At 38.0% G+C, this 26294-nt stretch overlaps 1 protein-coding gene across 1 annotated transcript in view; it reads left to right on the plus strand.

Moving 5' to 3' along the window:
* ADGRV1 (adhesion G protein-coupled receptor V1) overlaps positions 1-26294 on the plus strand; it is a 288101-nt gene that overhangs the window by 177242 nt on the left and 84565 nt on the right. Inside the window, exon 86 of the mRNA XM_065656969.1 lies at positions 19897-20013. Within this exon, the coding sequence (XP_065513041.1) occupies positions 19897-20013 (117 nt within the window). The remainder of the gene's footprint in view (positions 1-19896; positions 20014-26294) is intronic.

Below are 26294 nucleotides of genomic sequence, written 5' to 3' on the forward strand. Positions count from 1 at the left end.
AAGAAGACTTTTCTTTTTTGTTAGCAGCTGGAACAGAAACAGGCAAGATCGGTTCCAGTGGTTCCATTGGTAGCTTTCCCATTATCCAGGGAAAGAAAAGGGGGCAAAAGAGGGAGGAGGAAATTATTTTTTTAGGGAGCGTTATTATGTCTTCACAAACAGGATTTTGTGAATAGTCTCTTGTTTTTTCTGTTAGGTGCCCTGAAATGGGAAAACCTCCCCCAAAACACGAACTACTTCAATAAATTTATTTAGCTTAAGAACTAACAACATTTTCAACTTCAATTATGAAGACTTGAGATAGTTCGTGAGTGGAACAACCAAAGTCTCCTGTCTCCAATTAAATGCCTTTATGGGAATGTATGAAATGATGGAAATCCAGTTTTCAGATTATCCTGAAAAACATTTAACCATGGGAACTCCACATATAATCATTAGAAACTGTAAATGTTCGGTTAATGCTGGAACCAGGAGGAGCTCCTCCACTTTCCCCATCTTTAAAAAAATACTAAAATATTAATTTACTAGGATGAGGGCAGGCATGACATGGAGTTTTGTTGAACATTTACTATTTAAGGCTTATTTTCAGGTCACATGAGAGCAGGTTGTGCTCAGTGTCACACCAAATGACTGCTCTTCAGTATATTGGCTTGTGTAAAAGGCAGCGAACCTGTGGGTTATGTCTTGTAAATCTATCACAAAAATCTATATCCAAAGTCATACTGTATTTATAAACTAATCATAGTTTCAAGCGGATCTTTTCTGGGATTTCAGGGATTTCGTGCATAGCTTAATTTCTAGGCGGGATGAACAGGTGTCTGGCGTTGATGACACCCTTTGCTGTTATAATTTCATTTCATAATTTGATACTGGTATTCTGTGCAGATTAGGAAAACGTGCCTGTAAACTAGGGGAGGGAGGTTTTCTTTGACCGTAATGCCTGCATGTTCAAACACAAAAAGCACAAGTTTTGTCTCCCTTTAAGCCTTGTAGTTGCAGGAGTGATTGCTTTGAAATGCACACTTACTTTAGGACATATGTCAGCTGTCTAATACTAAAATTGTCAGCACTACTATATCCATGATCTCATACTGATTTCTCACATATTCTATTGTAAGTATATTTTTGTGGCGTTTAGTCTATTTTTTTTTAATGCAGCATTCATTTCAGTTTCATCACTGGGATAAATGGAAGATGTATGTGTGCAGCACAACACATAGCTTTTCTTCTCCTCCTGCTTATATACTTCAGATATTTACGTTTATACTAACCACATATAAACCGTGTTCTTGAACCTCTTTGTAGATGAATAAATTTCCGTCTGCTGCTGACAGCTGGAATTGTCTTTTCTACCATAGCACCACCTACTGAGACCCAGTGCCTGCTCTTTTAAATAAATGTGCTGTCTCCTAAGAGTCAGAAACATCGTCACTCCCACCTTCTGCTTGCAAATGGTAGCAAAGTCCTTTGCAGTTGGTCCTTCTAAATTTTTCTTGCCTTGAATCACAAATAAAAGGATACTAAAATTCAAAATGAAAGGAAAGGACCTTTCTCCTTAAGAGCATGTAAAGTATTTGCATGGTGGTGTTTGTGACAGATTTATTACAGTGTATCAGAACTGGCAAACCAGCCTGCAGCTCTCAGTTAATTCTCTGTAACGATGAGAATAATGTAAAAAACATTTAAATGTGCTGGCTGGATAAAACTAATAATATTGCTTCTATATTTAAAGTTTAAAATACATTTAATTACACAGCCATCTGATCATCTGGTGGAAAAAATTTAAGGCAAGTGGAGAATATTTTGATTTGGCCGATACCTGGCAGTTAGTTCCCACAGAAAGCACTGATGTTTCTCAAATAAAAACACCTTCACCCTCCACATACGAAGTAACTGTCATTGATCTAAAACATTAACTCTTTATTTGCAATGGTACTGCTTCTGACTACTGTCATAGTTTCTAATGCCCAGGTAAACTTTTTTGGTTGTTCCTCAAAGAATGAATAATATAAATTCTCTGTGTCATTTAAAGTTGCTTTTGACTTCTTGCTTTGTAGCCCCTTCCTGTATTTCCAGGTGGTGGTTTTATTCTTCTGTATATCTTGCTTCCATTCCTACGGATAATTTTTAATATAATATTTTAATAAAATATTTGCTACTCTGAATATCAGGAAGAAATCAGACAAGACAGTGGGAAAGGAGAGAGAAAAGGGGAAGCCAAAGAATACTCATTTTCAAGTCAGCTTCCCCTGTGACTCATGTCTTACCAGTCTGGCTGAATTCCTTTGTTCAGTGTCAGTTCACGTTTAGAGGAAAGAAGTTTTAGAAGAATAATAGAAAAGGAAACCCGTTAGATTGCTCTTGGAGCATAAAGCTTGAGATTTCACCAGGCAGCAATGTCTTATGTGCGTGCATGCTAAAAATACGTTCTTCTCCAAGTTTTGTGGCCTGCCAACCTCTTCAGAGACACCAGTTCATAAACTGGTTATGTCAGTCCTGTGCAAAAAACATAAGCTGGCCTTCAATAAAACAGGTTGGCTACCGAGGTTTTCTCTTCCTGATGGGTGTAAACCCGGACTTTTTCTTTCTCTCTGCCAGTCATCCCTGCAGGACAAACAGTGTTATTGTTTTTTACCCCATGTGTTCTGCAGTATTGTTCAAGTGTAATGAAAAATAAAAGCCACTTTGAATGAAGGTAGATATTTGCAAAATTGCTTCCTGAGAGTAAGAAGTTTTATGAGATTGAAGATAATGTAATGAAAGTTTGCAAATCTCCACATTTCTGGAGCAGAGATAGAGATTAGTGTAGTAAAATTATGATAAAAATCAAAATGAAGAGACAAAAATTAACACGGAAAAAATGCCCAAAGATTCATAAAAATGTAGTAATTTCCATCTCAGTTTTATGGCATTGCTGTTGAGTGGCTTACTTCTACAGAAATAAAATATATTGCTCTGTCAAATAGTAGAGTATGCTATCAAAGGCAATAAGCAGTTGCTTAGTCTTTACTTCGCTGATAATAATATATTCAGAATTTTTTTGTTTTGTTTTTACATACCCAGTATCAATATCAGAATATTACACAAGTGATTGTCTCCTGTTTTTCATTTAAGTGATAATTCCTGAGGGTTGTATTTTTTGAATTTTAGGGTTTTTGTTCAAAGCAACTGTTCTTTAATTTTGTTTTAAAGAGATTTGGTGCAAGTTAGGGATTTTGAGAGCAGAGCAGGGGCATTTACCCATGGTCTGGGTTAGAGGTGAGTTGATACTCCTGGTAAAACGATAAGTTTGGGACCTTTGTCAAGACCTCTGTTGACATCCATATTTTCTGAAAAAAAAACAAAAGAGAATGTGAGTTACAAAATTAGCCAGAGTAGACTTTAATATGAAGAATAGGTCACTTTTAATATGTGAAACTGAAAAAGAAAAAGTTATTTTCATTCCTGGAAGGGCCTCCTGTATTTTCAGTACAGGAATTCTAGTGATGACAAGCGTAACAGGGCACAAAAGTGTAGTCAATCATATGAATTACTGCATTTCTTGGGAAACACTTGATGGCAATCTCCCTTCAGATCTGTTTAATTTAAACAGCGACAAAAAAAACCCACTAGAACGCCTGTGATCATGGGGGATTTCCACTTAATTAGATGACTTTCGCTTTCCCACTGAACAGATGTGCCCACTGAGCGGCAGCCTTTACCCACGCCCAGAACACTGGCGATTCTTAAAATTTATTAATGTGTGTTGTACCTATTCTGTGTGGACTTTCTTTACAATTAATTTACCTAAGGAAGGAATTAAAGGGAAACCTATACTGCAGTCTCTGATTAATGTTTTGAGGTAATGCTCTATCTTGAGCAGTCACTTCAATATCTGCGATATGCTACAGATACCAGCAAATGAAGTATTAAGTAAACAAGTTTGAGCCTATGGAGGAAAAAAAAAAAACAGTATTAGGAGAATTTTGGGCTCATTTGTGCTGTGTAGATACAAATTTTTCTAACCTTAGGGTTTTACATTTGCACACAAGACAGAAACATGTGGTAAGATATGGGAAAATAATCCCGTTTTTTCATATATTGATTCAGACTTTGTAATATTACATTCTGTAATAAGAAATGGTTGAAATGACTGATCATGTGGACTGGAAAGTAGAACTTGTGTTTTTCAATTACCTTCAGATTGCTTCCAGATAAGATTCTGAGCTTGGTTGTTGGCTGTAGATAAATCAGGGAAACAGAGAAGAATCTACATTGAGGGATCTGGGTCTGTGTAGGAAAGGTTCAGCCTGACATAGGCTGTACACATGGGGTTTTTACCCATTTTCTGATTCTATATTTTCATGCTGTACGCTTACATCCAATCAAATAAAAAGTAGAGATCTACATTTTCATAAGGATATGCTAAATTATAGTGTGATTCACGAAGTAATACTGCTGTAGCTGCAGTTCGCTCACAGCAGAATTTGTAGGACAAGATAATATCTCTTCCGGCATAGTTGGATAATCTAGGTAAGTCTTCTAACATGCAAACATTTTTAGTGATGAAGAGCTGAAGAAGGGGCTGATGTCCCTCAAATTCTGTGGTTTTTTTACTATTTAGCTGGTTTGCACAAATTTACTACCTCTCCACATGCCTTTGCTTCACTGCAAATTTTCTCAGTTGTCAGTGCCCCAAAGGCGTCATGATACCAGCCTGCAATTGCTGGAAAATTTAGGAGAACCCCACTTTTTTTGCCTAATACTTTTCCCTGAGATCCCATCCGAGTGGCTGTGCAATGCAAATAAATGAAGCATATGAACCTAATCTTACCCAGTGACATTTTATTCATCAGGCCTTGCAGAGCAAGGATAGGCCTGTGTATTCCTTTCCTTAAGTATGGAATTCTTGTGCTTCAAGTTGGACTCCGGCCAGTTCCGAACAAAAACTGTTTAGCAGTTAAGAGTTGCTTTGTGTTCAGACTAACGTGGGGCTCAGCCTCCCAGCAAGACTTATTTTCTCAAGTACTAAAGCTGTACAGCTTTTGATCTGGGCCTAGCTCATGTTCAGCTGACTGAGAGCATCTGTGTGCAAGATACAATAGGAATTAAAGCCGATTGGGTGCAAGATGGCTCATATGGCAGAAGGTCTGTCCTCGCTGTGCCAAGGGGCCTGGGGACACCTGTTTGAGGTGTTTGCAGACACAACGTTTGGAGGTGGGTGAGAGAATGGGAAGGGGCAGAAAGGAGACCACAGAAAGGTCCCTCCACAGATGAGGTTACCCAAGGAACTGAGGAAATTAAGCTCTCTTCTTGGAAGTGGCGAAATTCCATCTTGCTTTGGTGCCGAGAAGCCAAGGCAGGCAAGCTCACCCACAAATCCAGTATGGAAATGGCACAGAATCAATGCAAGTTTGGAGCTCAGAAGTTATTTCAGTGATAGTGATTGACCACATGAACATATTAAGAAGAAACAGAAAAGCAAAACATGTGGTGAGGAGGTCATTTCAGTTAATAAATTAATGTGCATAAGCTACTTTATGCACATTTGACCTTCTAGTGTTGATTAATTTCACGCATGGGAGGGGTCTGAGGAGAGCACTTGCTATTATTAGTATAGCCTAGCATAGGAAGCGTTTGAAGCACTTGGTCACAGCAAAAACATCCCTGTTTCTGTAGGAACAAGCAAAATGTTGAGTCTAAATACAGAAATGATCTCTAAAAGGAGGCAGGTTTGAGATGTGTGACTTTTAAGACAAACATTCTTTGTGTTTAGCTTGTGTTGCAATAAAAGATAAGGAGGATAATGCCATGTTCCTAGGAAAAAAAAAGCTATAGAAAAAGTGCTTTTGTTCACATCTTGAAAGTAAATGTGGTGATTAATTGCTTTAGAACTAACAGTTAAGCAGAAAGGGTGTTTGCTTTCTTGTATACCCACCCATATACAAAGCCATTCTACTTGGCCTGTTTTGCTTGCCTATGTGATTTAAGTGTGCTCTTCAAAGCTGGTTTCAGAGCTCTGATTTCTGTCTCAGGGTTTTTTGTTTGCTGGTGTGGGTTTTTTTTGGTTTATGGTTTTTTTTTTTTTTGGGGGGGGGTTGTTTGTTTGGGGTTGGTTTTGGTTTTGTTTGTTTGTTGTTTGGTTTTTTGTTTGTTTGTTTTTGTTGGTTCCCCCCCCCCGGCAGAATTACCACACATCCATGAGAAACAGTCATCTTTTGGGGCCTGCTAAGCATAAACAGCTCTGGGTTTTACAGTGAGTGAGCTGCAGTCAGCTCAGGAAAGAGATGTAAACTGGGGTGGCTATCCACTCTTTTTAAAGAACTTAGATCTGGAGTTGACTCTGTCCTACCAGGAGATAACTGGTCTCTGTGCTGAGTGGCAGGAGCACATTCAGTATTTAAAATTATCCCAGAAAAAAAAAATATTAAGCCATAAATATTCATTCCTCGCACTCTGAACACCGTATCTGAATTATTTGAAGGCAATTTTCCATTGCACTGCACTGTACAGTATATATCCCATGAAATCACTGAAGATTTTCTATTCTTGCAGCTGATTTTGTCAGTCAACTAGTGGCACATAGAATGGCCTATATATTAGTTTTACTATAATTAAAAAAAAAAAAGGTCATTATGTATTATAACCTTTCCTTCCTGTTCTAGAAGGTACAGCAGAGAAGACATGATAGTTGAGCCTAAAAATTCCATAGCATCTTAATCACTTCTGAAGTACCTTCCTGTCTGAAAGCAATTTTCATGCAAGGAGGTTCATTTGGAAATGAATTTGAAATATTTCCAGTTACTTTTTCTGGTTTCAGTCTGGCACAATGAAACAGAAGATGGCTCTAAAATTACTGACCGATTAGGAATGGGCCTTGTTTTTCTCACGATGTAGGGTCAGCAGCTCAGGTAATTAGAATTATTAAAGGCAGTTTCAATGGATTAAATGTAAATGGCTGGGGGTAGTGCTTCTTCACTACTAAATAACTAATGTTACAACTAAAATAATCCAACTTGAAGTATTTTCACCAAAAAAGGCTGGGTTTTAGCGCTTGCTTGTGACCTTTTTATAGAAAGGTGTCCTGCAATATCTGGCAGGTATCAGGTTAATCAGAGGAGCTGCCAAGGGCCGAGCATTGCTTTTGGGGCTGGAAACAAAATTCTGTGAGAGGAGGTGCTGGGGATGGGGACACATTGGTGGGAGAGTCATCCCATCCATGTCCCACAGAACATCCCCACTGGAACCCAGCACTGAACCCACCAGAGACCATCTCGTGTGACCACAATCATGGTCACAGAAGTCACTCGGTGTTAAGCCTTTAGAGGGAAAAAAATACAACAAGAACTGGAGACCAGGGTTCTCGTTCGGTCTCAAACTTATAACTAGCATCCATCTTATCCCCCTTCCCTTCAGTGGCATTATTCCTTCTTGTCACACTAATGGAATCTGTCTCAAGGCCAGAAGTTCATCTTTTTGAACAATAAGCCATACTTCTGAAAATGGGAAAAATTTTCAGTTTGTCACATAGCAGCTTTGTTTCAGGAAGGTGGGTTGGGTTGGGTTTTTTTGGGTTTGGGGTTTTTGTTGTTTTGTTTGTTTTTGTTTGTTGGTTTGTTTTTTGTTGTTGTTTTGGTTTGTTGGTTGGGTTTGTTTGTTGTGATTGCTTTTTGGGTTTTTGGGAGGTTTTTTTGGTTGTTTTTTTTTTTAAGTTTGGGCTCAAATCCTGCTGGACATCAACACAAATTCGCTTTCCGCGGAGTCATCTTTACCAGTGTTTGATCTCTACAACTGAGGGCCAGCCACAACTGGAGCCTCCCTACTGATGCCCAGTAATCATAAAAAAGTCCTGAAGCCACTTACAGCTGATATAAATAATGATTTATCTCCAGGTGTTCTTATTTGCCCAGACAGTTGAATTGGCAGTGCTGGGAGAGCCGCGCAGACCCGTTTTCACCTGCGCGCCCCTGAGGGTGAATCATTGCGATATAAGTGCCATATAATTTGGAAATGGCTTATGACAGAACTCTACTCTGGAGTCTGAATTTTCATTTTAAAATGTATACCTAGCTGAATCACAATTTCAACTTCACCCTGGTGCAATAGACCTTTTTCCTCATTCAGGTGAGAGCTTGAAAGTTCCCTGGTAACTTCTTATTCATAGCAGTATGAGGCTTTGAGACATTAATGCTGAAGCCTTAGGTTCTCACTCTTCTTCTAGATGCCTTTTTCCCTGGGGGATTTGCAGAATTACAGACTTGTGAATTTGTCCCACATCTGGCCATTTTGCTTTAGTCAAGTGTACTTTAAACTCAGCTTTTCTGTTTGAATGCTGAAGATTTCCTTTAGTGTAGGATCTATTTGCATGTTCCCTGCTAGATTTAGGCTAAACCCTAGACTGGGCTCTTACAGTTCTTCAAGTTCTCCTGCTCATTTCTTGCTGCTACTGTAAACCCTCTTTTTTTTAACTGGTCACTTCTATCCAGAAAGTCATCTACCATTTTACTATCAGACCCTTCGTTGTGTGTGCCCTGTTCCAGATCTGCACAGCTGAATTAAATACTTGTCCTTCTGTCCTACCATATCTGCAGCTCCAACCTAGTCAACAGGTTCCCTGGAAAAGGACTTTTCATCTATTTTCAATAAAATCCCAGGGATGCAGTTTAAAGCCTTTTGGAATGGGGGGATCCATACAAAATCAGATACAGAAAGGTGAGCCCATGGTCCACAGTTTCTTTGAAGAGTGGTATGAGTCACCAGTCAATCCTGTGACTATTATGCATATCAACATAAAAAATGTTGGAAATAATCCGCTAGAGCAGTATGTATAAATAAGAGAATACAAGGACACTCACACACCTTTCTAGCCACAGCATTTGAAAGTTCTAACTTTTTTAACCTACTGTAACTACTTTACCTACTTTTTGTTTTTTACCTGCTGTATCTTCAGAATATCTACATTGCTTAAAATTAATCTGCATCTAGATGAGCCCAGATCACTGAGTGTTGGCTGTGCTTTGGGTGTGACAGATTAAATATCTCTTTAACTCCTACAGAAAGTTTGAGGATTTTTATAGTAAGAACGATTTTGAAATATCTGAAGTGCTGTGAAATGAAAAGAATGCTTTACATCCCTGTTTTTTTCCCACTCTTCTCATAAACTACATAAATATTTTTATGTATTGATGAAAAATATAGCAGGTGATTTTAAGGTGTGGAGAGCAAACTGCCTTTCTATTTGTGTTACTCTGAATAAAGCAACAGCCATTCTTAGCTTAATGAACTGATTTTGATGTTCCATAAAAGTGCATCGGAAATTTGAAGCTAATAAGTGTGATAATAAAAACAAATACAATCAAAATGGTGCCCAAAGCATGGAATATGTTTAAGTGCTTCATTCCCAGGATCCCCTGCTACTAGTTTACCAAATCAGTGTTTCAAATTGTGAGTAATTAAGAGAGAAACATGCAAAAAGCAGCTGATTTAATGACAGTACAGAAGTGTGTGCTCAAATTCTAGCATTTGGCAGGAGACCCTGACCATGAAACAGGAATTAGACCATATGAACCTATGTAGCCCAGCCTTGGGAATGGCTGTCTAATTACTAGATAAAATACAGACAGCAGTTAGATATTTTTTTAAATACAAAAATCTATATCTCCATCACTGTTTTAACAGAAGTCCCTTTAATAACATCTGAGAGGAGATTTTAAATAGTTAAACTTGAATCACTTTTTATTTTTAGACATTTTGCTAAGTCTGGCTTTTGACTATTATCTGCAAGCCCGCTTACTTTAGACAAAGAAATTAATTTGTGTTCTGCATTCTCATTAGACATGAGAAGCTATGAGAAACTATTACAGAAAACACTATATTCTCTAGTGCTCACCAGAACCCCTAGTCACTAAATATCAAAATACTGAAGTAGGCATTGCAGAGTAATTTTTCAGCCTAGTTTCATATGCAGATGCTCTATTCCAGAATAAACATCAGTTTATTTTAGATCATTTTTTCATGAAGACAATTAGAACAACCGTTATTTTAGGAGTAAGTGACTTTCTCTGCAGTTTGTTTTCACACGTTGGCAAAACTGCAGAGGACAGATTCTAGCTCGATAAGGACGTTTCTGTGTTTGAGTTTGAAAAAGCAATTCAGTCTGTACTCCTGAACGAAGTCCATGGCAGCAGGATACAACTTCTAAATTCTAGAAATACTTGAACCGCACTCTGGAACTTATTTTTGCAGTTCTGTTCGTGTACTAAAAGTTGTACTTAATACCTAATCTATGTTATTGCTGTAGGTTAGTCACAGTTCTGGGATCCTTATCTTTTTGGCATATTTAATGCATTTTTTTTTTCTTTGTCTGTTTTTAATCTAAGTTATTGCTCAGAGCACTAGTGACCCAGTTCCTTCCCCCACTTGTTTACAGGTGAGGTGAGTCTGTACAGAACAGATAAACTATGACTACTAAGAGATTATTTAATGCTATTTAATAATCTGCGTCAGCTTGTGTGCTTGTGATGGTTTTATTATAGGTGTCTGAAAAGTCCTGTCTTCAAGTGGAATCATCTTAAATCTTTACTGCCTGTTATAGCCTCTGCTGTTTACTAATTCACATTGATTATTTTGGGTTCAAAAGCCAATTCCATTAGCACAACGAAATTCAAAGGTTTTGTTTTCTATTTTTGTTAGGCAGGGAAAACACCTTCTTCTGCTCTGTAATTATGAAGCCTGTTGCACAGAGAAAACAGCAGTTAAAGATAATATCATATGTCTAATATCATAACAGACTGTACTGCTCACTGAACTGATCATTCTTTAAGCCATATTTCAACATTTGGAAGGAATCTGGATCAAAGATTGCCGTAAATATTTACATAGGATCAACATTTCTTTAATATCATAGGTTACAAGTAATAGCAGAACAAGGGAACTTACCTGTTAGCCCTTGTTGAAGAATGCTTGATTTCTGTTAAATAAATGTCTTTACGTGTTAAGACCTTCTGGCAAAAATTGAACAGGTCCACTTAGATATTTTTTCATATCACACCAGACTTCATCTTAGAATAGCTCTTCCAACCCATAAATGAAGACGGATCCCATAGTCTTGTGAAGGTCTTGCTTTCTACAAATAAACATCTGTTTTTCCTTGGGACTGTAGAGACCGTGCACTCTACCAAGAGAGATACTGGTGAAAACCGTGACCATTTACCATAACCAGCCTTCTAGAGGTTACATTTTTAGTGTACCTGATTTTTGAGCTGCTTACGCAGCCACTAATTCTGTAAACATGACTCAGATTACCATTAACAGTTTAACTAGGAGGTCTTTGCTTACCCTAGCATGTTTTAACTGAAAAAGAAAAGGAAAAGCCCTTCAAGATGATGTCCAGACCAGTATAAGGGGTCTAATCTCTAGGCAGAGGTTTTCTACTGTGACTTAGTGAAGCCAGAAGACACTATATGCCTGTAATTACGTCTCGGCTAATATTTCTTTTTAAATCAGAGAGATAACTTGTTATCCTTCCCAGCTGGCTAGCCATACAGATAAGCATGGGAGACCTCTGCTACCGTACTTAAAATACTAAGAAAGAGGGAACCCTTGTTGCACTCCGACCCCAATTTCTGGTGGGTCTGCCCTACCCTGTGTTGCGATTTCTACAGAGGGGACACCTCCCATGGACATGCAGGCAGAAGAGCTGCGGATTGCTCCAGCCAGTCATCTTCAGGTTATTTCAAGTACAGACTAGGAAAAACAGAACGGTTCCAGTTGGAAGGGACTTAAAACGATCATCTAGTCCAACTGCCTGACCACTTCAGGGCAGACCAGTAATTAAAGCATGTTTTTAAGGGCTTTGTCCAAATGCCTCTTGAACACTAACAGGCTTGAGGCACTGACCATGGGCCATGGGGCATTGGCCAATTCTGACTGTTTACGTAAAGCTTCAAGAGTTAACAGAAGTGTTTCCTTTGCAGAAATTTTACTTACTGAAAGTCACATATTGCTGACCCTGGACACAGTCCTAAATTCAGTTTAGAGGTAATAAACAGTCATGCTGTCAATTTTGTGCACATTTATTGCAGGAAACTTACACCTGAACTGTAAGAAAAGCTATATCCAGAAATGGAAGAAGTGAAAAGTCTCTTTATTAATAGTTTTACCCAATATGCCCCGTAAGCGTATATAGATCCATCTTGAGAAGCTTCTAGAGGCAATTAATCTGTGATGGCAAATCTGCTGCTTGGGGTCTAATCTGACCTAGGTAGAAAACAATACAAGTCAGATCCTACTCTAGAAAGTCAATATCCACCAGAAAAGCTTGTTTTGGACCTGCGGAATCAGCATATTCAGACTACACTGAGCTGGGTCTGGGTACTTGAAACTGGAAAAGACTGTCAATATATTTTTAATGCCTTTAAAAAGAGGCTTTTACAGCTTCTATTTGCATCATTACAGCAAAAGAGTTGTGTTATTGAGGATCTCGCAGGGGGGATGTCTGGCTCATGTTCTGTAATGAATGATAATGCATTGTGCATCTTTGTCCCGGGTCTAAAGGGGGGTGATAATAGGAACTGTATAGGGTACTGTTCTGTATCAGTATGTAAAACTAAACGGGTTAAAATCTGCCAAGAGCCTCGTAGTCTTTATTTTTCCTTATTTACCAAAAGAAAAAATCAAGTGCTGCGCATCACGGTGCCTCACCCGCCCTTAACCCTGCACCCTCAGATTGCTCAGAGAAGCAAAAAAAAGAGCCTAAAAATGGGAAGTCGAGAGGGCAGGGACTGAACCCAGCATGAAACCAACTACCATCCTGCCAGCTGGGGGAAGGGAATGAGTAACATATGGTTGCTGATGTCTAATCACCGCTTAAAATGGTTGCCAGTTCTGCTGCTGCTTAAGAAAGTGTAAACATCTCTGCACAAAAGCACCATGGGTCACTGTTGTAAATACACCATCAGTATTTCAAGTGATCTTATTTTAGTTGGCTGTTTGGCTTTTCTTAAAGTGTGAGTTTACAGTGATATATAATCAGCAGAATTTAAGCAAATAATTCATAAACACAAAAATGTCTCTAAAATATACAATGCGTGCAAATTATGCAGTAAGAGTTTGGAGCTGCTGTTCACAAGGCACTTATTTTTTGATATATATGTTCACTGACTTAACTGGAGCCAGAAATAAAGCTAAATCCACGTGTTTTGGGTTTTTTTCTGGTGTCAGTTACAAAGCACTCCTCTCTGTATCATGGTGATTTCTGAAACAATTTATTGACCAGTGAAGTCATTGAGCTTTCACGTAAATTCAGAAAGCAACTTTAACTGCTTATTTCAGCATCATTAATACAGAATAAATATAAAATGAAAAGTTAGTTATTGAACTTTTATTTCAACCCAGTTAAACACTGCGTTTTGAATCTTTTAAATTATATAACCTTTTCCTCTGTGCTCTGAAACACGCTGAGCATTGTATTGTGACTTTTTCCAGGAAGAGCAGCTTAGAATGTTTGGTAGTGTCCATAAATATCTGCAATTTTTTTTTTTTTTTTTTTTTTTGTACATCCTTTGTTGGTATTTTTGTGCTGGCATTTCATATCAGAACACAAAACACAAGAAGAACACTTGGCTTAAATCGGTGCTGTCCAGACCTACCAAGCAGTAACAAAAAGTATGATTCATATGCACTATTATTAAGCAATGTCCCTGTGTTCGAGGAGGGAACTCCCTTTTTTTAATCCATATAAAGTAAATTCAAAGCAGGAGAGAGCAGTTCGGTGAGGACATGGGAGTCTAATGAGTTTATTTTCCTTCGTTATTGTTCATTGCAATTAAGTCCAACAAAAAGAACAGCGCTGTAAATTATGCCTTTGATACTATTCCTCTTTGAGTTTGGGTTAGTATAATGACAGATAGCATGCGGCTGGGCTCTTTGTTTTGTGGCAGTTTTGGGTTTTGGTAGAGATGCATGTAAACAAGCTGTATAATGAAGACAATAATCTTCTCCTATGTCAAACAAGTAAAAAATTTTTGCATTATTAAAAAATAAAATTGATAAAAGAGAAAAAAATTATATAAAAAGAAATTAAATGACCACTGTTAGGAGCCGTTTCTGTAAGACATATACGTGAAGACATATGAGTCTAGAAGAAGACAATGTCTAAAGCTTCATGAGTTCATACCGTGAAACAGGAATTTACAGATGTTACAAAATGTGACAGAAGTATACAGACTTGTTCTTCACTCTGAAATGTTCTAGAGGAGCTGGCCGCTTGGTCTGAAGGTTTCTCCTGGTGGGGAAGGCTCTACTCCTCAGCTACAGGAGATGGGTCCTTCTTGCTTAGGTGAGACGGTTAAACTGTTTAGAGCAGATGTGTTGGGCCCAAACTCTGTTGCTCTTCCAGAGCTAAATGTTTGTTGTTCTGCTGCTGGATCCTTTATACCTGCTCTGGTCAGCCCTCTCCACAACTCTTTCTCTAGAGCATAGCAAGGTGTTCTCTTTGCTCCACCCAGCACAACACACTGCCTTTTCAGCATTTCTTAAAATACAAAGGAAAGGTTATTGCTCTCACATTTGTTTTGCCCATGTAAAAACATTTTTTGCAGTTCTTAAAATTATATATCAAGTTTCAATAATACCTTATTGCTTTATTGTTTTACTTTTACACTTTATTTGACTTCTTACTTATGGACTTTAACTGAACATGTGCGATACCAGTGCTGGTAGTTTCTGTTTTCTAGTATTTCTGATGAAGCCATGCTGACTACTCTTGATGATTTTCTCTTCCGCTGGAGATGGTTTCCAGGCTTATCTGCTCCATCACCTTCCCGTGAATGGAGGTGAGGCTGATCAACCTGGAGTTGTTTGTGTCTTCCTTCTTGCCCTTCTTGAAGAAGCAGGTGACATTTGCTTTCCTCCAGTATTTGGGCACTTCCCTCCCTCACCGTGATCAATCAAGATTATTGAGAGTGGACTTGCAGTGATAACTGCTAGGTCACTCAGCACCAGCTCCATTTAGCACTGGGCTTAGATATGACCAGTTTGCTTAAGTATTTTCAGACCTGAAAATACATTTCTTGCTCCAGCCTTACACCCTGGCCTCTTGGACATGGCTTCCTGAAGGCTGGTCTTACTAGAAAAGACTGAGACAAAGACATTTAGTACTTCCACATTTTGTTTCCAAGTAGAAGACATTTCCACGTGTCATGTGCTGTATCCTCATTTTAAAGTCCATCGTATGGTAGCATTTCAGCACTTACCATGGCAAGTTGTAATTGCTACTACTCTGTATTCCACATACTTATTCTTCATACATACAACTTCTTATTCAGGGTTCAGCCAAACTACTCTTCAGTTGGCTGTTGTTTACCTGATTGGTATAGAATTGCTTCAGTCTTTTAGTCTCTCTTTTTTCTCTTTTATACAATATTCAAAGGCAACTCTCCCTTACACTCACTTTTTTCTCTCTAAATTTCTGTAACGAGGCCAAGTTTAGCTCTGCTATTTCTGAACTTAGATTTTAATATATTCTTTTATTATTAGGAAGTTGATTGATTTCCTCATGTCACCTAGAGTTGGCATCAATGAATATGCCATGTACATTTGTCTGGTCGCAAATAGTTGGTATTAATGAGTATATCATGGATGTTTTGTTTGCTTGACAATAATGTAATCTTCTTGTGTGGAATTTTTGTCAATATTTTTTTTTGTTGTTCTATTAATGAAGAGCAAATAATGTAGAATTTCTAGTAAAAATTTGCATTGAGGAAGGAAAAGCAAATATATTAGTCGTTACTCCAAACAAACAAAATTAAAATCATCAGATTTTCAGAGAAGATAGTGATTTTAAAGCTCACCACTGGGACAAAGGCAAGATGGTGAGTAGTGTTGGTAGCATGGAGTGAAGGTTATGGCTACTGAGGCAAAAGGAGAACCCAATGGATAGACACATTTGTAGGTTGGAACAAAAAGGTCCCCATTCCAACTTTGAAAATCCTGGCGTGATACCTTGCAGGTCCCACAGCAAGTGCTTTCAACAAATCCTTCACTTCAGAGTGCTACTATGTGACTGGAAAATAATATACTAAATGTAATACAGAGTGAAAAAAAAAATCTCGGCAGTGCAGGCCCATTAATTCAGTCTCAGAAGCATGAAAGAGTTTAGAAAAAAAAAATTATCGAAAGGCCCAGTGATAAATGAAGTGGAGAATAAGACTCCTGTGTGTTTATACTCACATCATGCCAGACTAGTCTGATAGTTTTCTTTGATGAGATAAATGCAGTAAAATACAAGATATGTCACATAGTTAGTAAAATAATAATGGGGGAGGATTAGCCCAAGAACTCGAGTGTGGGAAGAGGCAGACTGATGGGAAAAGACATCTATGGGAGGGTGAAGAATGAAGAGAGTGATTTCTTACATATCAGAAGTATTTGTGTGGTATGCACAGAGATAAGAAAACTGTTGGATGAGAATCTTGTAAGACCTCTGCAGCTCTTCTCCAGCCACCCCTGAGTACTTGTTTTCATGAAGAACAGGATCAAAGTATCACCAGGATAGAGAGGGATGATGAAATTGGTGCACAAGCTGCAAAGCCTTTTGCACAAGGACAGGTTTTCACACTTGCGAGCGTGCATTTCACAGTGCAGGACATGAGATTACTTGGAGAAAGAACATAAACTGATCCAGGCAGAAGCTGTATTCACGGAGCTAAGCTGCTTTTGCTGTCCAGCCTGGCTTAGGCGTCTCTACAGAATACTACACTGTGCAGCTTATTTAACCTTGAAAAATGAAATCTAAGGGAGAATACTACTGCTTTCCATTAATTCATGATAGTGCAAACCCCGAGGAGGAGGAAATCGTCAATAAACTGAGAGGCTCCCGGCAGAAGAGCAGATATAAATTGACCATGAGTAAGCGCAGGCTGGAAAATAGGAGGCGGCTCTGAACCAGGGTGATGTTCTGAGACAGCCTGCTGCTTGGAAACAACGGTACAAGAATGCTCCTCTTTGTACAGGAACGTACAGTTTTGTAAATCGTCTGGTTTTACTCACTTACAGTTTGGTGCTGATGACTTAGGCTGAAAACCCAAGTGCTAATTTCCTTCAAGTAATTGTCTTAGCATGACAAAGGATTTGCAGTATCCTTTAATTAATTGAGTAAATGACCGTCAGGTGGGAACCCTGTCAAAGATCTTTTCGTCCTTTAAGAGAAGTGTATCAATTTATTGTCTTTTATTTTTTGACTTTTTTTTTTTCATTTTGTCAAGAGGAATCTTGAATGTGACACAGAACTATCGCATACAAATTAACAAAATTAGCAGCCTGCTGCTTGTGTGATGTCACTTGTTATTCCGTACTTAAATCATTTTGGGTCAAGACTGATCACCTTGACAAGTAACAGGAAGAAGAATTGTGTTATAATCTTGACACATAACCAAATGGTGGGTTACGAAGATTGTTTAAAAAGGGGTATTTAAAATCATATGATCTCTGTAAACAGAACTCTTAACAATTGGTATCAAAAGGAACACATCCAATATATATATTTTTAATGTCCCAAGAAGGAACAACTTATCCCAATATACAGTATATATTTTGCTTATTAAAGTAATAGGTTCATTATTACAGAAGATTGCACACTACAGCTAAAAACTAAGCAAAGTACAGAAGACATGACGCAGTTAAGTCTAAGGAACAATTTCTTTGGAAGGTGCTTTTTTTTGTATGTTCCTCTAACTGCCTCAGATATTATGGGGGAAAGATCTATGCAGTGGCCTGCGCTCTGTGTATTTCTATTAAATTGCTTTTTAAGATGTAAGTGCCAAAGTAGCCAGCATTTGTCAGATTAGCAGAGATATCGTCTCTTGTCCCAACATTTCAAAATATGGTCTGCCATCTGTTTTTTGTGCTATAATCCAATTCTCATTTGTATCTTCTACCCAAGGTGCAAAATAACTATATGCAAATAATGTATAAATGTTTCTTTGCCTCTTTTACCTTTCTGCTCTTTTTTTGGGTCTAAAACTGTAATGCCACTAATCACAATGAATTCTTAGATGAGTGATTACTTCAGCTGTATTGCTGCTTTACTTCTTGAACAGAAGCCAGTAGCCTGAAAGGTAGGCATTTTTAGCAAATATTTGGACTCTCCACATGGTTTTGGTTGGAAAACTGTTGACATAGCGAGATACTTCTCTTTTTTAATATATAGATTTTTTTTTTTCTTGAAAAAGTTAGTGACAGTTTATTTGATTACAGATGCAGAACACTTTCAAGCCAACATGTAGTTCAGAAGGTGCTAAAAACATGTTTCCAGGACTAAATCAGTCTGCTTGTGTTTTCATCCCTCCCTTGTCTCTATCTCTAGCCTGTCTGTGCTTGACGTATACACAAGCCCTCAGAGATCAAAAGGTGGCAACGCCTCTGCACCCAGATGTGTGTTGTATTTCGCTTGTTTTAAGAAACATTTGCTTAAGTTTTAAGGAGAAACTACTGGCACTGTTTGAGGTGGCTGGTGCTACAGAGTTGTTTACACAAACATTTCTTGTGTTTATCCCTCATGGAAGGCAGCTCTTGCAGACATATTTAAAGTATGTTTGACCTGATCCAGACAATGGAATTTGTTTTATCAGTGTCGGAATTTGGCAAATAGCAGTCTATATTAAACTGTGTATTAACTTGAATGGTTATGTGGCTGTGGTTAGATTCCAGTTCTCAGCAGAAGAGTGATGATCTCCACTTAAAATACTAAAAGTGCATTTTTTGCTTTAGGTAATGAAATGCATCTCATAATTGGTTTTGTCCAGTTGTTAACACAGTTGCTTACTCTTATTCTTCCATTTCATGGTGAGATAACATTATCTCTCTATCAACACTCAGACCCTGCCTTTATAAGAAGATTTTTTGTAGTAGAGAGACTGCATAAGAGTTATCCAATTACATACATGTCTTTTCATTGTAAATACAATGTCCGGGTGTATGCCGAATCACTTGATATACTAAAACTTCCTTCCATACCCCATCTTCTCATTTTATATACATCAAATCAATCTGCACAGTCCATGAATTGCTATTACTAAGAAGGCAAATTGCTGTTAGTCAAATTAGTACATTCCTTGTGAAGTAAAGAAGTCATCAGTTACTGCAGGTACTCAGTAGGTAAACTGAGCCTTTCTTTATATAGACACTTTAATTCTTTAATGAAGTCTGCTTGTAGAACTATTTCCTCTGTAAAGAAATTAACAGAAAACAGAGCTGAAAGTTTCCAAGTTGTGTTTTAATTTTCAGTGCTATATTGAAATTGTCTGTCGGTGTCCATTGCACTTGGAGTTGGAATACCTTTGTTCTTTAGACAATACATTGGCTACTTATCTCGTTGATGTATAATCTTTTGACATTTGGTATGTCTGTGGAAAAAAAACATCTGCCTTGTGAGTATCCTGGCCTGCTCTTGGTCGACAGTATTGCTGTCCTATGTGATGGGATATAATATTGCTACATGCCTGACAGTCTGAAGACAATAAATGCCTCTTGAGTCTGTTTGCTGATAAAATTTCTGGCCTCACTGAAATCAGTCTCTTTTTATTTTATAGAGGAAAACCTCCACCCTCAGATACAAAACTGGTGTCTAGTGTTGCATGGCAATGAGTCTGGGGAACAATACTAAGCTATGAATATTAAATGTCTCGATAGTCTTTTCACATATGGATGTAATGGATCCTAGGTTGCCTGCAAAAAACTTTAAAGCCAGTTTTGTGGCTGACAGTGCTAAAGAGTCACTTCTTTTGGCCGAATATTAAGTGTTCAAGATGTCTCTCCTGAGTCTCTGGAACAGTAACAGAATGTATGTTTTACTTCCAAACAGAATTAAATTAATTTTGTTTAATTCTAATGTGCATGTATTCATGTTTTTCCCTGCAGATTTCCTTTCTGGCTTCTGCTTACATGAGCCAACATCTCTCAGAGGAAAGCTGCTCTGCCCTTGCCTCTGTTACCCATTACCTTTACCTCTGCCAGTTCAGCTGGATGCTTATTCAGGTTGGTCTCTCAGTCTTTTTCAGCTTCTGTAAAAGTAACTGATAGTTGGAATGTGTTTCTGTTATATCATAGTATATGTACCTCTGCAAATCAATGCTACTAGAGAGGCAAAACATTAGATGGTCTTTATTAAACCTAGAGTGTCACAGCTCCAGGGATAAATATTTGAACCCTATGAGGACTCTTCCTCAGCATCTCTTATTTGGTGTTTTGAAAAAGTCTCTTACAGGTGAAATGTAAGTGTAAACTACACTGTAATTTTTTGAGTCAGTAACATTGTATTTATTAGACTTGTATAATATGACAAACATACCTTCATAAGTTTGCATTAAAATGAGGAGTATATACATTCATAAATATTGCCAGAATTTTCATAGGATCATAGAATCATTTTGGTTGGGAAATGACCTTTAAGATCATCGAGTCCAACCATTAACCCAACTCTACCAAGTCCACCCCTAACCCATGTCCCCGAGAACCTCATCTCTGTGTCTGTGCAACCCCTCCAGGGATGGTGACTCCACCACTGCCCTGGGCAGCCTGTTCCAATGCCTGACAATGCTTCCGGTGAAGATATTTTTCCCAATATCCAATCTGAACCTTCATTGGTACAACTTGAGGCCATTTCCTCTGATCCTATCACTTGCTACTCAGGAGAAGAGACCACCCCCCTCCATGCTCCAAGCTCCTTTCAGGCAGTTCAGAGATCAGAAGGTCTCCCCTCAGCTCCTGTTCTCCAGGCTGAACCCCCCAGGTCCCTCAGCCGCTCCCATCACACTTGTGCTCCAGCCCCTTCACCAACTCCTTTGCTCTTTTGGCACATTATATAATAGTAAATACCGTAAAAAACAGTTGAACTAATGTGGGAGACCATGAGCAATCAAATTTGTTTGGGAAAATTACCAGTTGTAATTTAGTCAAAATAACAAGCTGTGAGGTTATTTGGAAAATACATTATCATGCCCTCATCTAGAAATGTACATTTAGCACTAAGGCATGAATTATGCCATTAATTTGTCTATTATTTTAATTGGATTTGTCCATAGCACATTTATTATACCATACAGCTTTATATACACAGCTCCATACATTACCATACAAATCCTCCAATATGTGGGTTGTTGGACCAAACCAAGAATTGCAAATTAGGCTAAATTTAAACACAGCTTTGTGTCCTGGTGACATCCAGGTGGTATCTGGCATTTTTCTGGGATTATGCCAGGTTCACTTTCATCGAGAACCCTCGCAGCCTCTCTAACAAGTCCACTCTGCTTGTGGTCTTCACAAGCTACGAGCAGATGTTGTGTCACGTACACTGCTGCTGCAGCCGCTCATGAAAATGGAGCAAAGAGACCTAAACTGCTCCATCTCTAGTGATACTAGTACTCTTTTTAGTCTTGTTGTTTTTCCCGAATTTATACAGTTAGCAAGATTGAATATTCTCTCCAGTGGATGTTACTTTCTCCTGTCTCAGTACAGAAATTCTCCTGTTGTACTTCTCCTACCTTGGCTTATGACTTTCTACCTAAATTATTTTTGACCTGTAAATTGTGGTCTTCACAGTTGGTCATTCTCTTCTTTCCTAAGTTGCTTCAGATCTCTTGAACATTTGTTGTTATGGACAGACAAAGCAATACTTATAAGCTGCTATTTTAGTAGGACATCTCATGTTTTGAGTGCTCAGTGTTTGATAGTGTTTCCTCTTCCCATCCTACACGTTACATGACATTAAGTTGCAAACGGATTCCCATTTCAAAGGCTTACTCTTCCAAGGATTAACCACTTACAACAACAAAAAATTGTATGGCTGTTGACAACTGGCCATTTTTATGCCAGTAGTTGAAATCCCTTGTAATTTTTGTCAAAGTAGACTTCAGCCAAGTCCCAAGAACTTACGTCTCCCATTGCATTTAGTGGAACCTCAGTCTTGTGTTCATCATGAAGACTCTTCATGGAAGCCTGAGGGGACCAAGGTGCTTAAGAGAGAATCCGCAACACCCTGCTGAGTGATGGGCTGACAAGAGCTGCCAGGAGAAAAACTCAGCATCAAGGGGATTGCCCCTTTTTTATAGGTGCAGGTCTTCAGCTGCCAATAGTTCCTGAAGTCTGAAAGACCCAAAAGGAAATAAATCACTTGAAACATAGATCAGCCCAGCCCTCAGCTACAATTTACTCCTCTAGATTGAGAAAACGTTTTCAATTTATATTTCTCATTGCAGAAGGAGGAAGCAATGCCAGGGCACTCATGGAGTGCTGGGGACATCTCTGAGCTCTAATTGGTCCCCATGACAACATTAGCAAGGGAAAATCAAACTGATTTGGGAACTCTAGATGCCACTGTTGTCTAAATGGCAGATTTAAGTGCCTCAGAAACGCATGTCTATATTTCTCAGCGTGGTATACTTAATACACATTACTTGATTTGGAAGGCAGAATTAATAATGTATTTATACTTAAATACTTCTGTCTGGGAAACAGCAAAAATACGGACAGATTCTGTATCACTTGTGCAGCCGCTCTGCCCTCTGTGAGGCTGTGTAGCGTAATGCATACCTTTTTTCACTCACTCATATTATACAAATCTGCTAGCGTCAGTCTTGATCACTGCATACAGAAGTGGGTGAGTGTGACAATCAAGCGTGCAGCTATGTGCGGATATGTGGAACTGAAACATCCAGAACATCCAGACAATTTTAAGTGCTCAAAAGATGGTGGAGCAACATTTCCAGGAAACAAAAGTCTATAGGAAAACATGAATTTAACAGTACCGTTGGAGCTATACAGATTCAATTCTGTAGTTCACACCAAAGATCTTTACTTTCCAGACTTTAGGACAACTTCCTTACATTTTTGTCCTAATCTTTCCATGTTGTGCATATTACCAGGTATAGTAATTATACTTAGCATTTTGTCATATTTTACCAGTGGCTGCAACAACTAAATCTATAGCTTCGTATTCTACTTCTTTTTCTGTTTTTAGCTCCTCATATTTGTAGGCTTATGTTCAGTACTAGTATTTGTACTACACACACGGCTACTACCCACTTGCTGACTGAAATGTGGGAACAGAAAGGACCTCAGAGACCACCTGGTTCATTTTCAGAGTCAGAACAAAGGCCATATCAAATCATCCTTGTTTGTCTGATTGTTCCTGTCACTTTATATCACATCGTCTTGTTTCTTGGCTTTTGTAGGGAGATTTTTATAAGTTGCAGAATGTTGATAACATTACTTAGTTCTTTAAGGATGAAGTTTTATTGACTGCAGAAGAAGATGGATAAGTAAGGTGTACATAACTCATTGTGCCTGCAAAGTGAACTTAGCCTGAAATATTTGCCTTGTACTAATGTCTGAAATTCAGAAGTCTTCATCCTGACAAATGTCCCTTCATACAAATGTATGTTGCCTGTATTTTCAAAGGCAATCTGCACTTTTATGTTAGGAGGACACAGTAAGGATGCCTTTCGATATTCTGTTGTCCTTCCCATGGCAAATCTGTAGTATATGACAACCATTTGTCAGGAAAAATAATTTTCTTCTCTTAGCATTTTCTAACTTGTTACCAAAAAAATAGAATGTTACAAAAAAAAGTTAAAAGCTGTCCTTTGAGGAAAAAATTAAAGTAGTGTAGTTCTCAACTGCCAGTTCTGACATAGAGTAAAATTTTGGGAAAAAGTGGAGTTTTTGTACTATTTTAAGCCATTTCTACAGTGGAGTAAATTGACAGTAAAAGTGGCAGTTCAATAAGCAAACCAGAGTATATGCCATGAGCTTGCTGTCACCCATACGTGAATCCTCCTCCTTTGTGAATTTAATGGCACCTTAAATTTTCTATAAATTTATTGTGGACTTGTAAGACAAGTATTTATCTTACAATAAGTTTAATGCTTATTTTTAAGAGTGATTTATGAATTTGTAAAAGCATGCAACCATGCTGAAAATGAAAGCTATGGCCATTCCTAAAAACAAGGAAGTAGGGAAATAGAAGTTTTCCCACGGAGTTGAGAAAGACTTTATTTAAAGTATTTTGCAGCTAATGTTTACCATGTATCCACAGATTATCACTAAAGGTAAGTTAACAGATAAATAAAGAAATAAAAAAAAAACCCCACCCACCCTGGTTCTGCAAAGGTAATTTCAATTAATTGCCTCATTATAAAACAAAGCACTTCACTGAAGTTCACATTGTCTCATTAGAGTGTTATTTGAATACATAATTGTTTTGCACGCTACATCAGAGCAATCAGAACTTGTACATTTGTGCTTCCACCTGAGAAGCTGGGAAATGGACTGTATGTTTTATTCTTCTGTAGGACTGGTTATTGTTGCAGCATGGCAACAGGAAAGGATTTGCTAAATATAGCTCCACTATTTGTATTTCATTGATTAAGTTTTGGAACATCAAAAAGGGTTGAAGATGAGAACTTACAATTATGAAGACAGAAATGTGATTGCGCAGGACATGGAGAACTACCCAAACCCCCTTACACCTCTGCAGCAGCACTGCTGTTAGAGTGTTAAATGTGATAAATGAGGTGAGATAGGTAAATATGGCTAAGCAAACACAGAGCAAGGACATGAGGTACAATTTCTTAGAAAGCAATCTCAGCCGGGCAACTGAGAACAATGTTCACCAGGTTGTCAGAATTAGTGGAACCAACAATCCCTGAGCATAACGACATAAATCAGTCCAAGGATTTTGCTGTCTGGAACTGCTTGTGGTGAAGCACAGCCTAGTCAGGACTACAAGGGCATGTAATTTGAGGAATATTTATTGGCATAAGGTGACAAACAGAATCTTGAATGGGTTTTCAATCCCCTGTAAAAGTTAAGAAAGAAAAGGAGATTATAAGCGAGCAACCAAATCTTTCCATGAACTGTGGATAATTTTTTCAAAATACGACTTTCATCTGTTTAATGTTTTCTCCCTGTGAATGTCCAACAGTGGAATTAATAGTTTTTCTGTGTTCCTTCAACCTACGCAGGGCAGTTACAATTACATGGTAGGATTTTTCCTGTGTACTTTTAAGGGAAACAAATTTTGCCTTTGTTCACATGGCACCAATCACCATATGAAAATAAAGAAGGCCATAATAATTGCTATTTAATTAATATCATTAAATCCACTGGACATATTAATAAAATATCATTCTATAAGGGAGCATTTAAAATGCTTACTAAACTAACGTTTTTTTTTTTTAAAACAAGTTTTTAGCATATGCAATGTGCTTTGTGATTCATGATAGAAAGTATTGTATGTTCGTGCTATATAAATCACAAAAAAACCACTTTAATAATGATAAACTGATGAGACCTACATAAAGAATCCACAAACCACTAATTAAGTACTTGATTGTGAAAACTTAGTCTGTCTGAACAAACTGGTGGACACACCCTTGCCTGAGGGTAATCTGCAAAATTTCACAAACAAAAATAACCTCTTTGCAATTGTCTTGTCACTGTATATGGGCCTTACCTAACAACTGACAGCTGCAAATTAAGCATATAAATCAACATTAATGTATGAAATCCCTGTGTAGACAATGGAAAGGGATGAATATTATTGGGTAAGGATGAATCAGTACCTGAAGATCTCTGTCCTCTCTCCGTTGTCTGTCAACACAGGCTAGAGGCATAAGCTTGAATTAAATGCCCCCTAGACAGAATAAGACAAAATTAATCCCTTATTCACCTCATACAAAAGGCCAGAAATAATTATATAACATGCAGAGTTGTAGCTTTGAAAAGGAGGACATGAAGAAACATTTTGCAAATCATATTTGTATTATAAATAGTTTAGGTGTTTATTAGAAAGTAGTCATCTGTGTAGACGTGCATAAAAAAATGCTAAGCACATAGGGAAGTGTTTCTACTATTAACCTCTTAAAGAAAATGCAAAGATCCAAGCAAAACTGCAAGTATTTTGTTTTACTTGAAGGGTTTCCTTACTCATACTGACGATTCTTTTCAGAGATTTCGACTAATCCACATCATTTTGATTCATGTGTGGTTTTAAATACTTATGCCACTTGATGATGAGTTGAGCATAAGAAGACAGATTGTTGTAGAGATGCGTGTGAATTTGCATTCACCTATTTGTATTTTTTTCTCAAAATCTTGTACAAATATTACACAGAATTGTGGAACCACTGAAGCTGGAGGGGCATCTTGAGACTGTCTAGTCCAGCACCCTAGATCAAGTAGGGTCAGCTAGGCCTGGTTGCCCAGGACTATGTTAAGTTTTGATTAAAGACAGAAACTCCACAACCTCTCTGGACAGC

The sequence above is a fragment of the Caloenas nicobarica genome, chromosome Z, assembly GCF_036013445.1.
Source record: "Caloenas nicobarica isolate bCalNic1 chromosome Z, bCalNic1.hap1, whole genome shotgun sequence".
Lineage (NCBI taxonomy): Eukaryota > Metazoa > Chordata > Aves > Columbiformes > Columbidae > Caloenas > Caloenas nicobarica.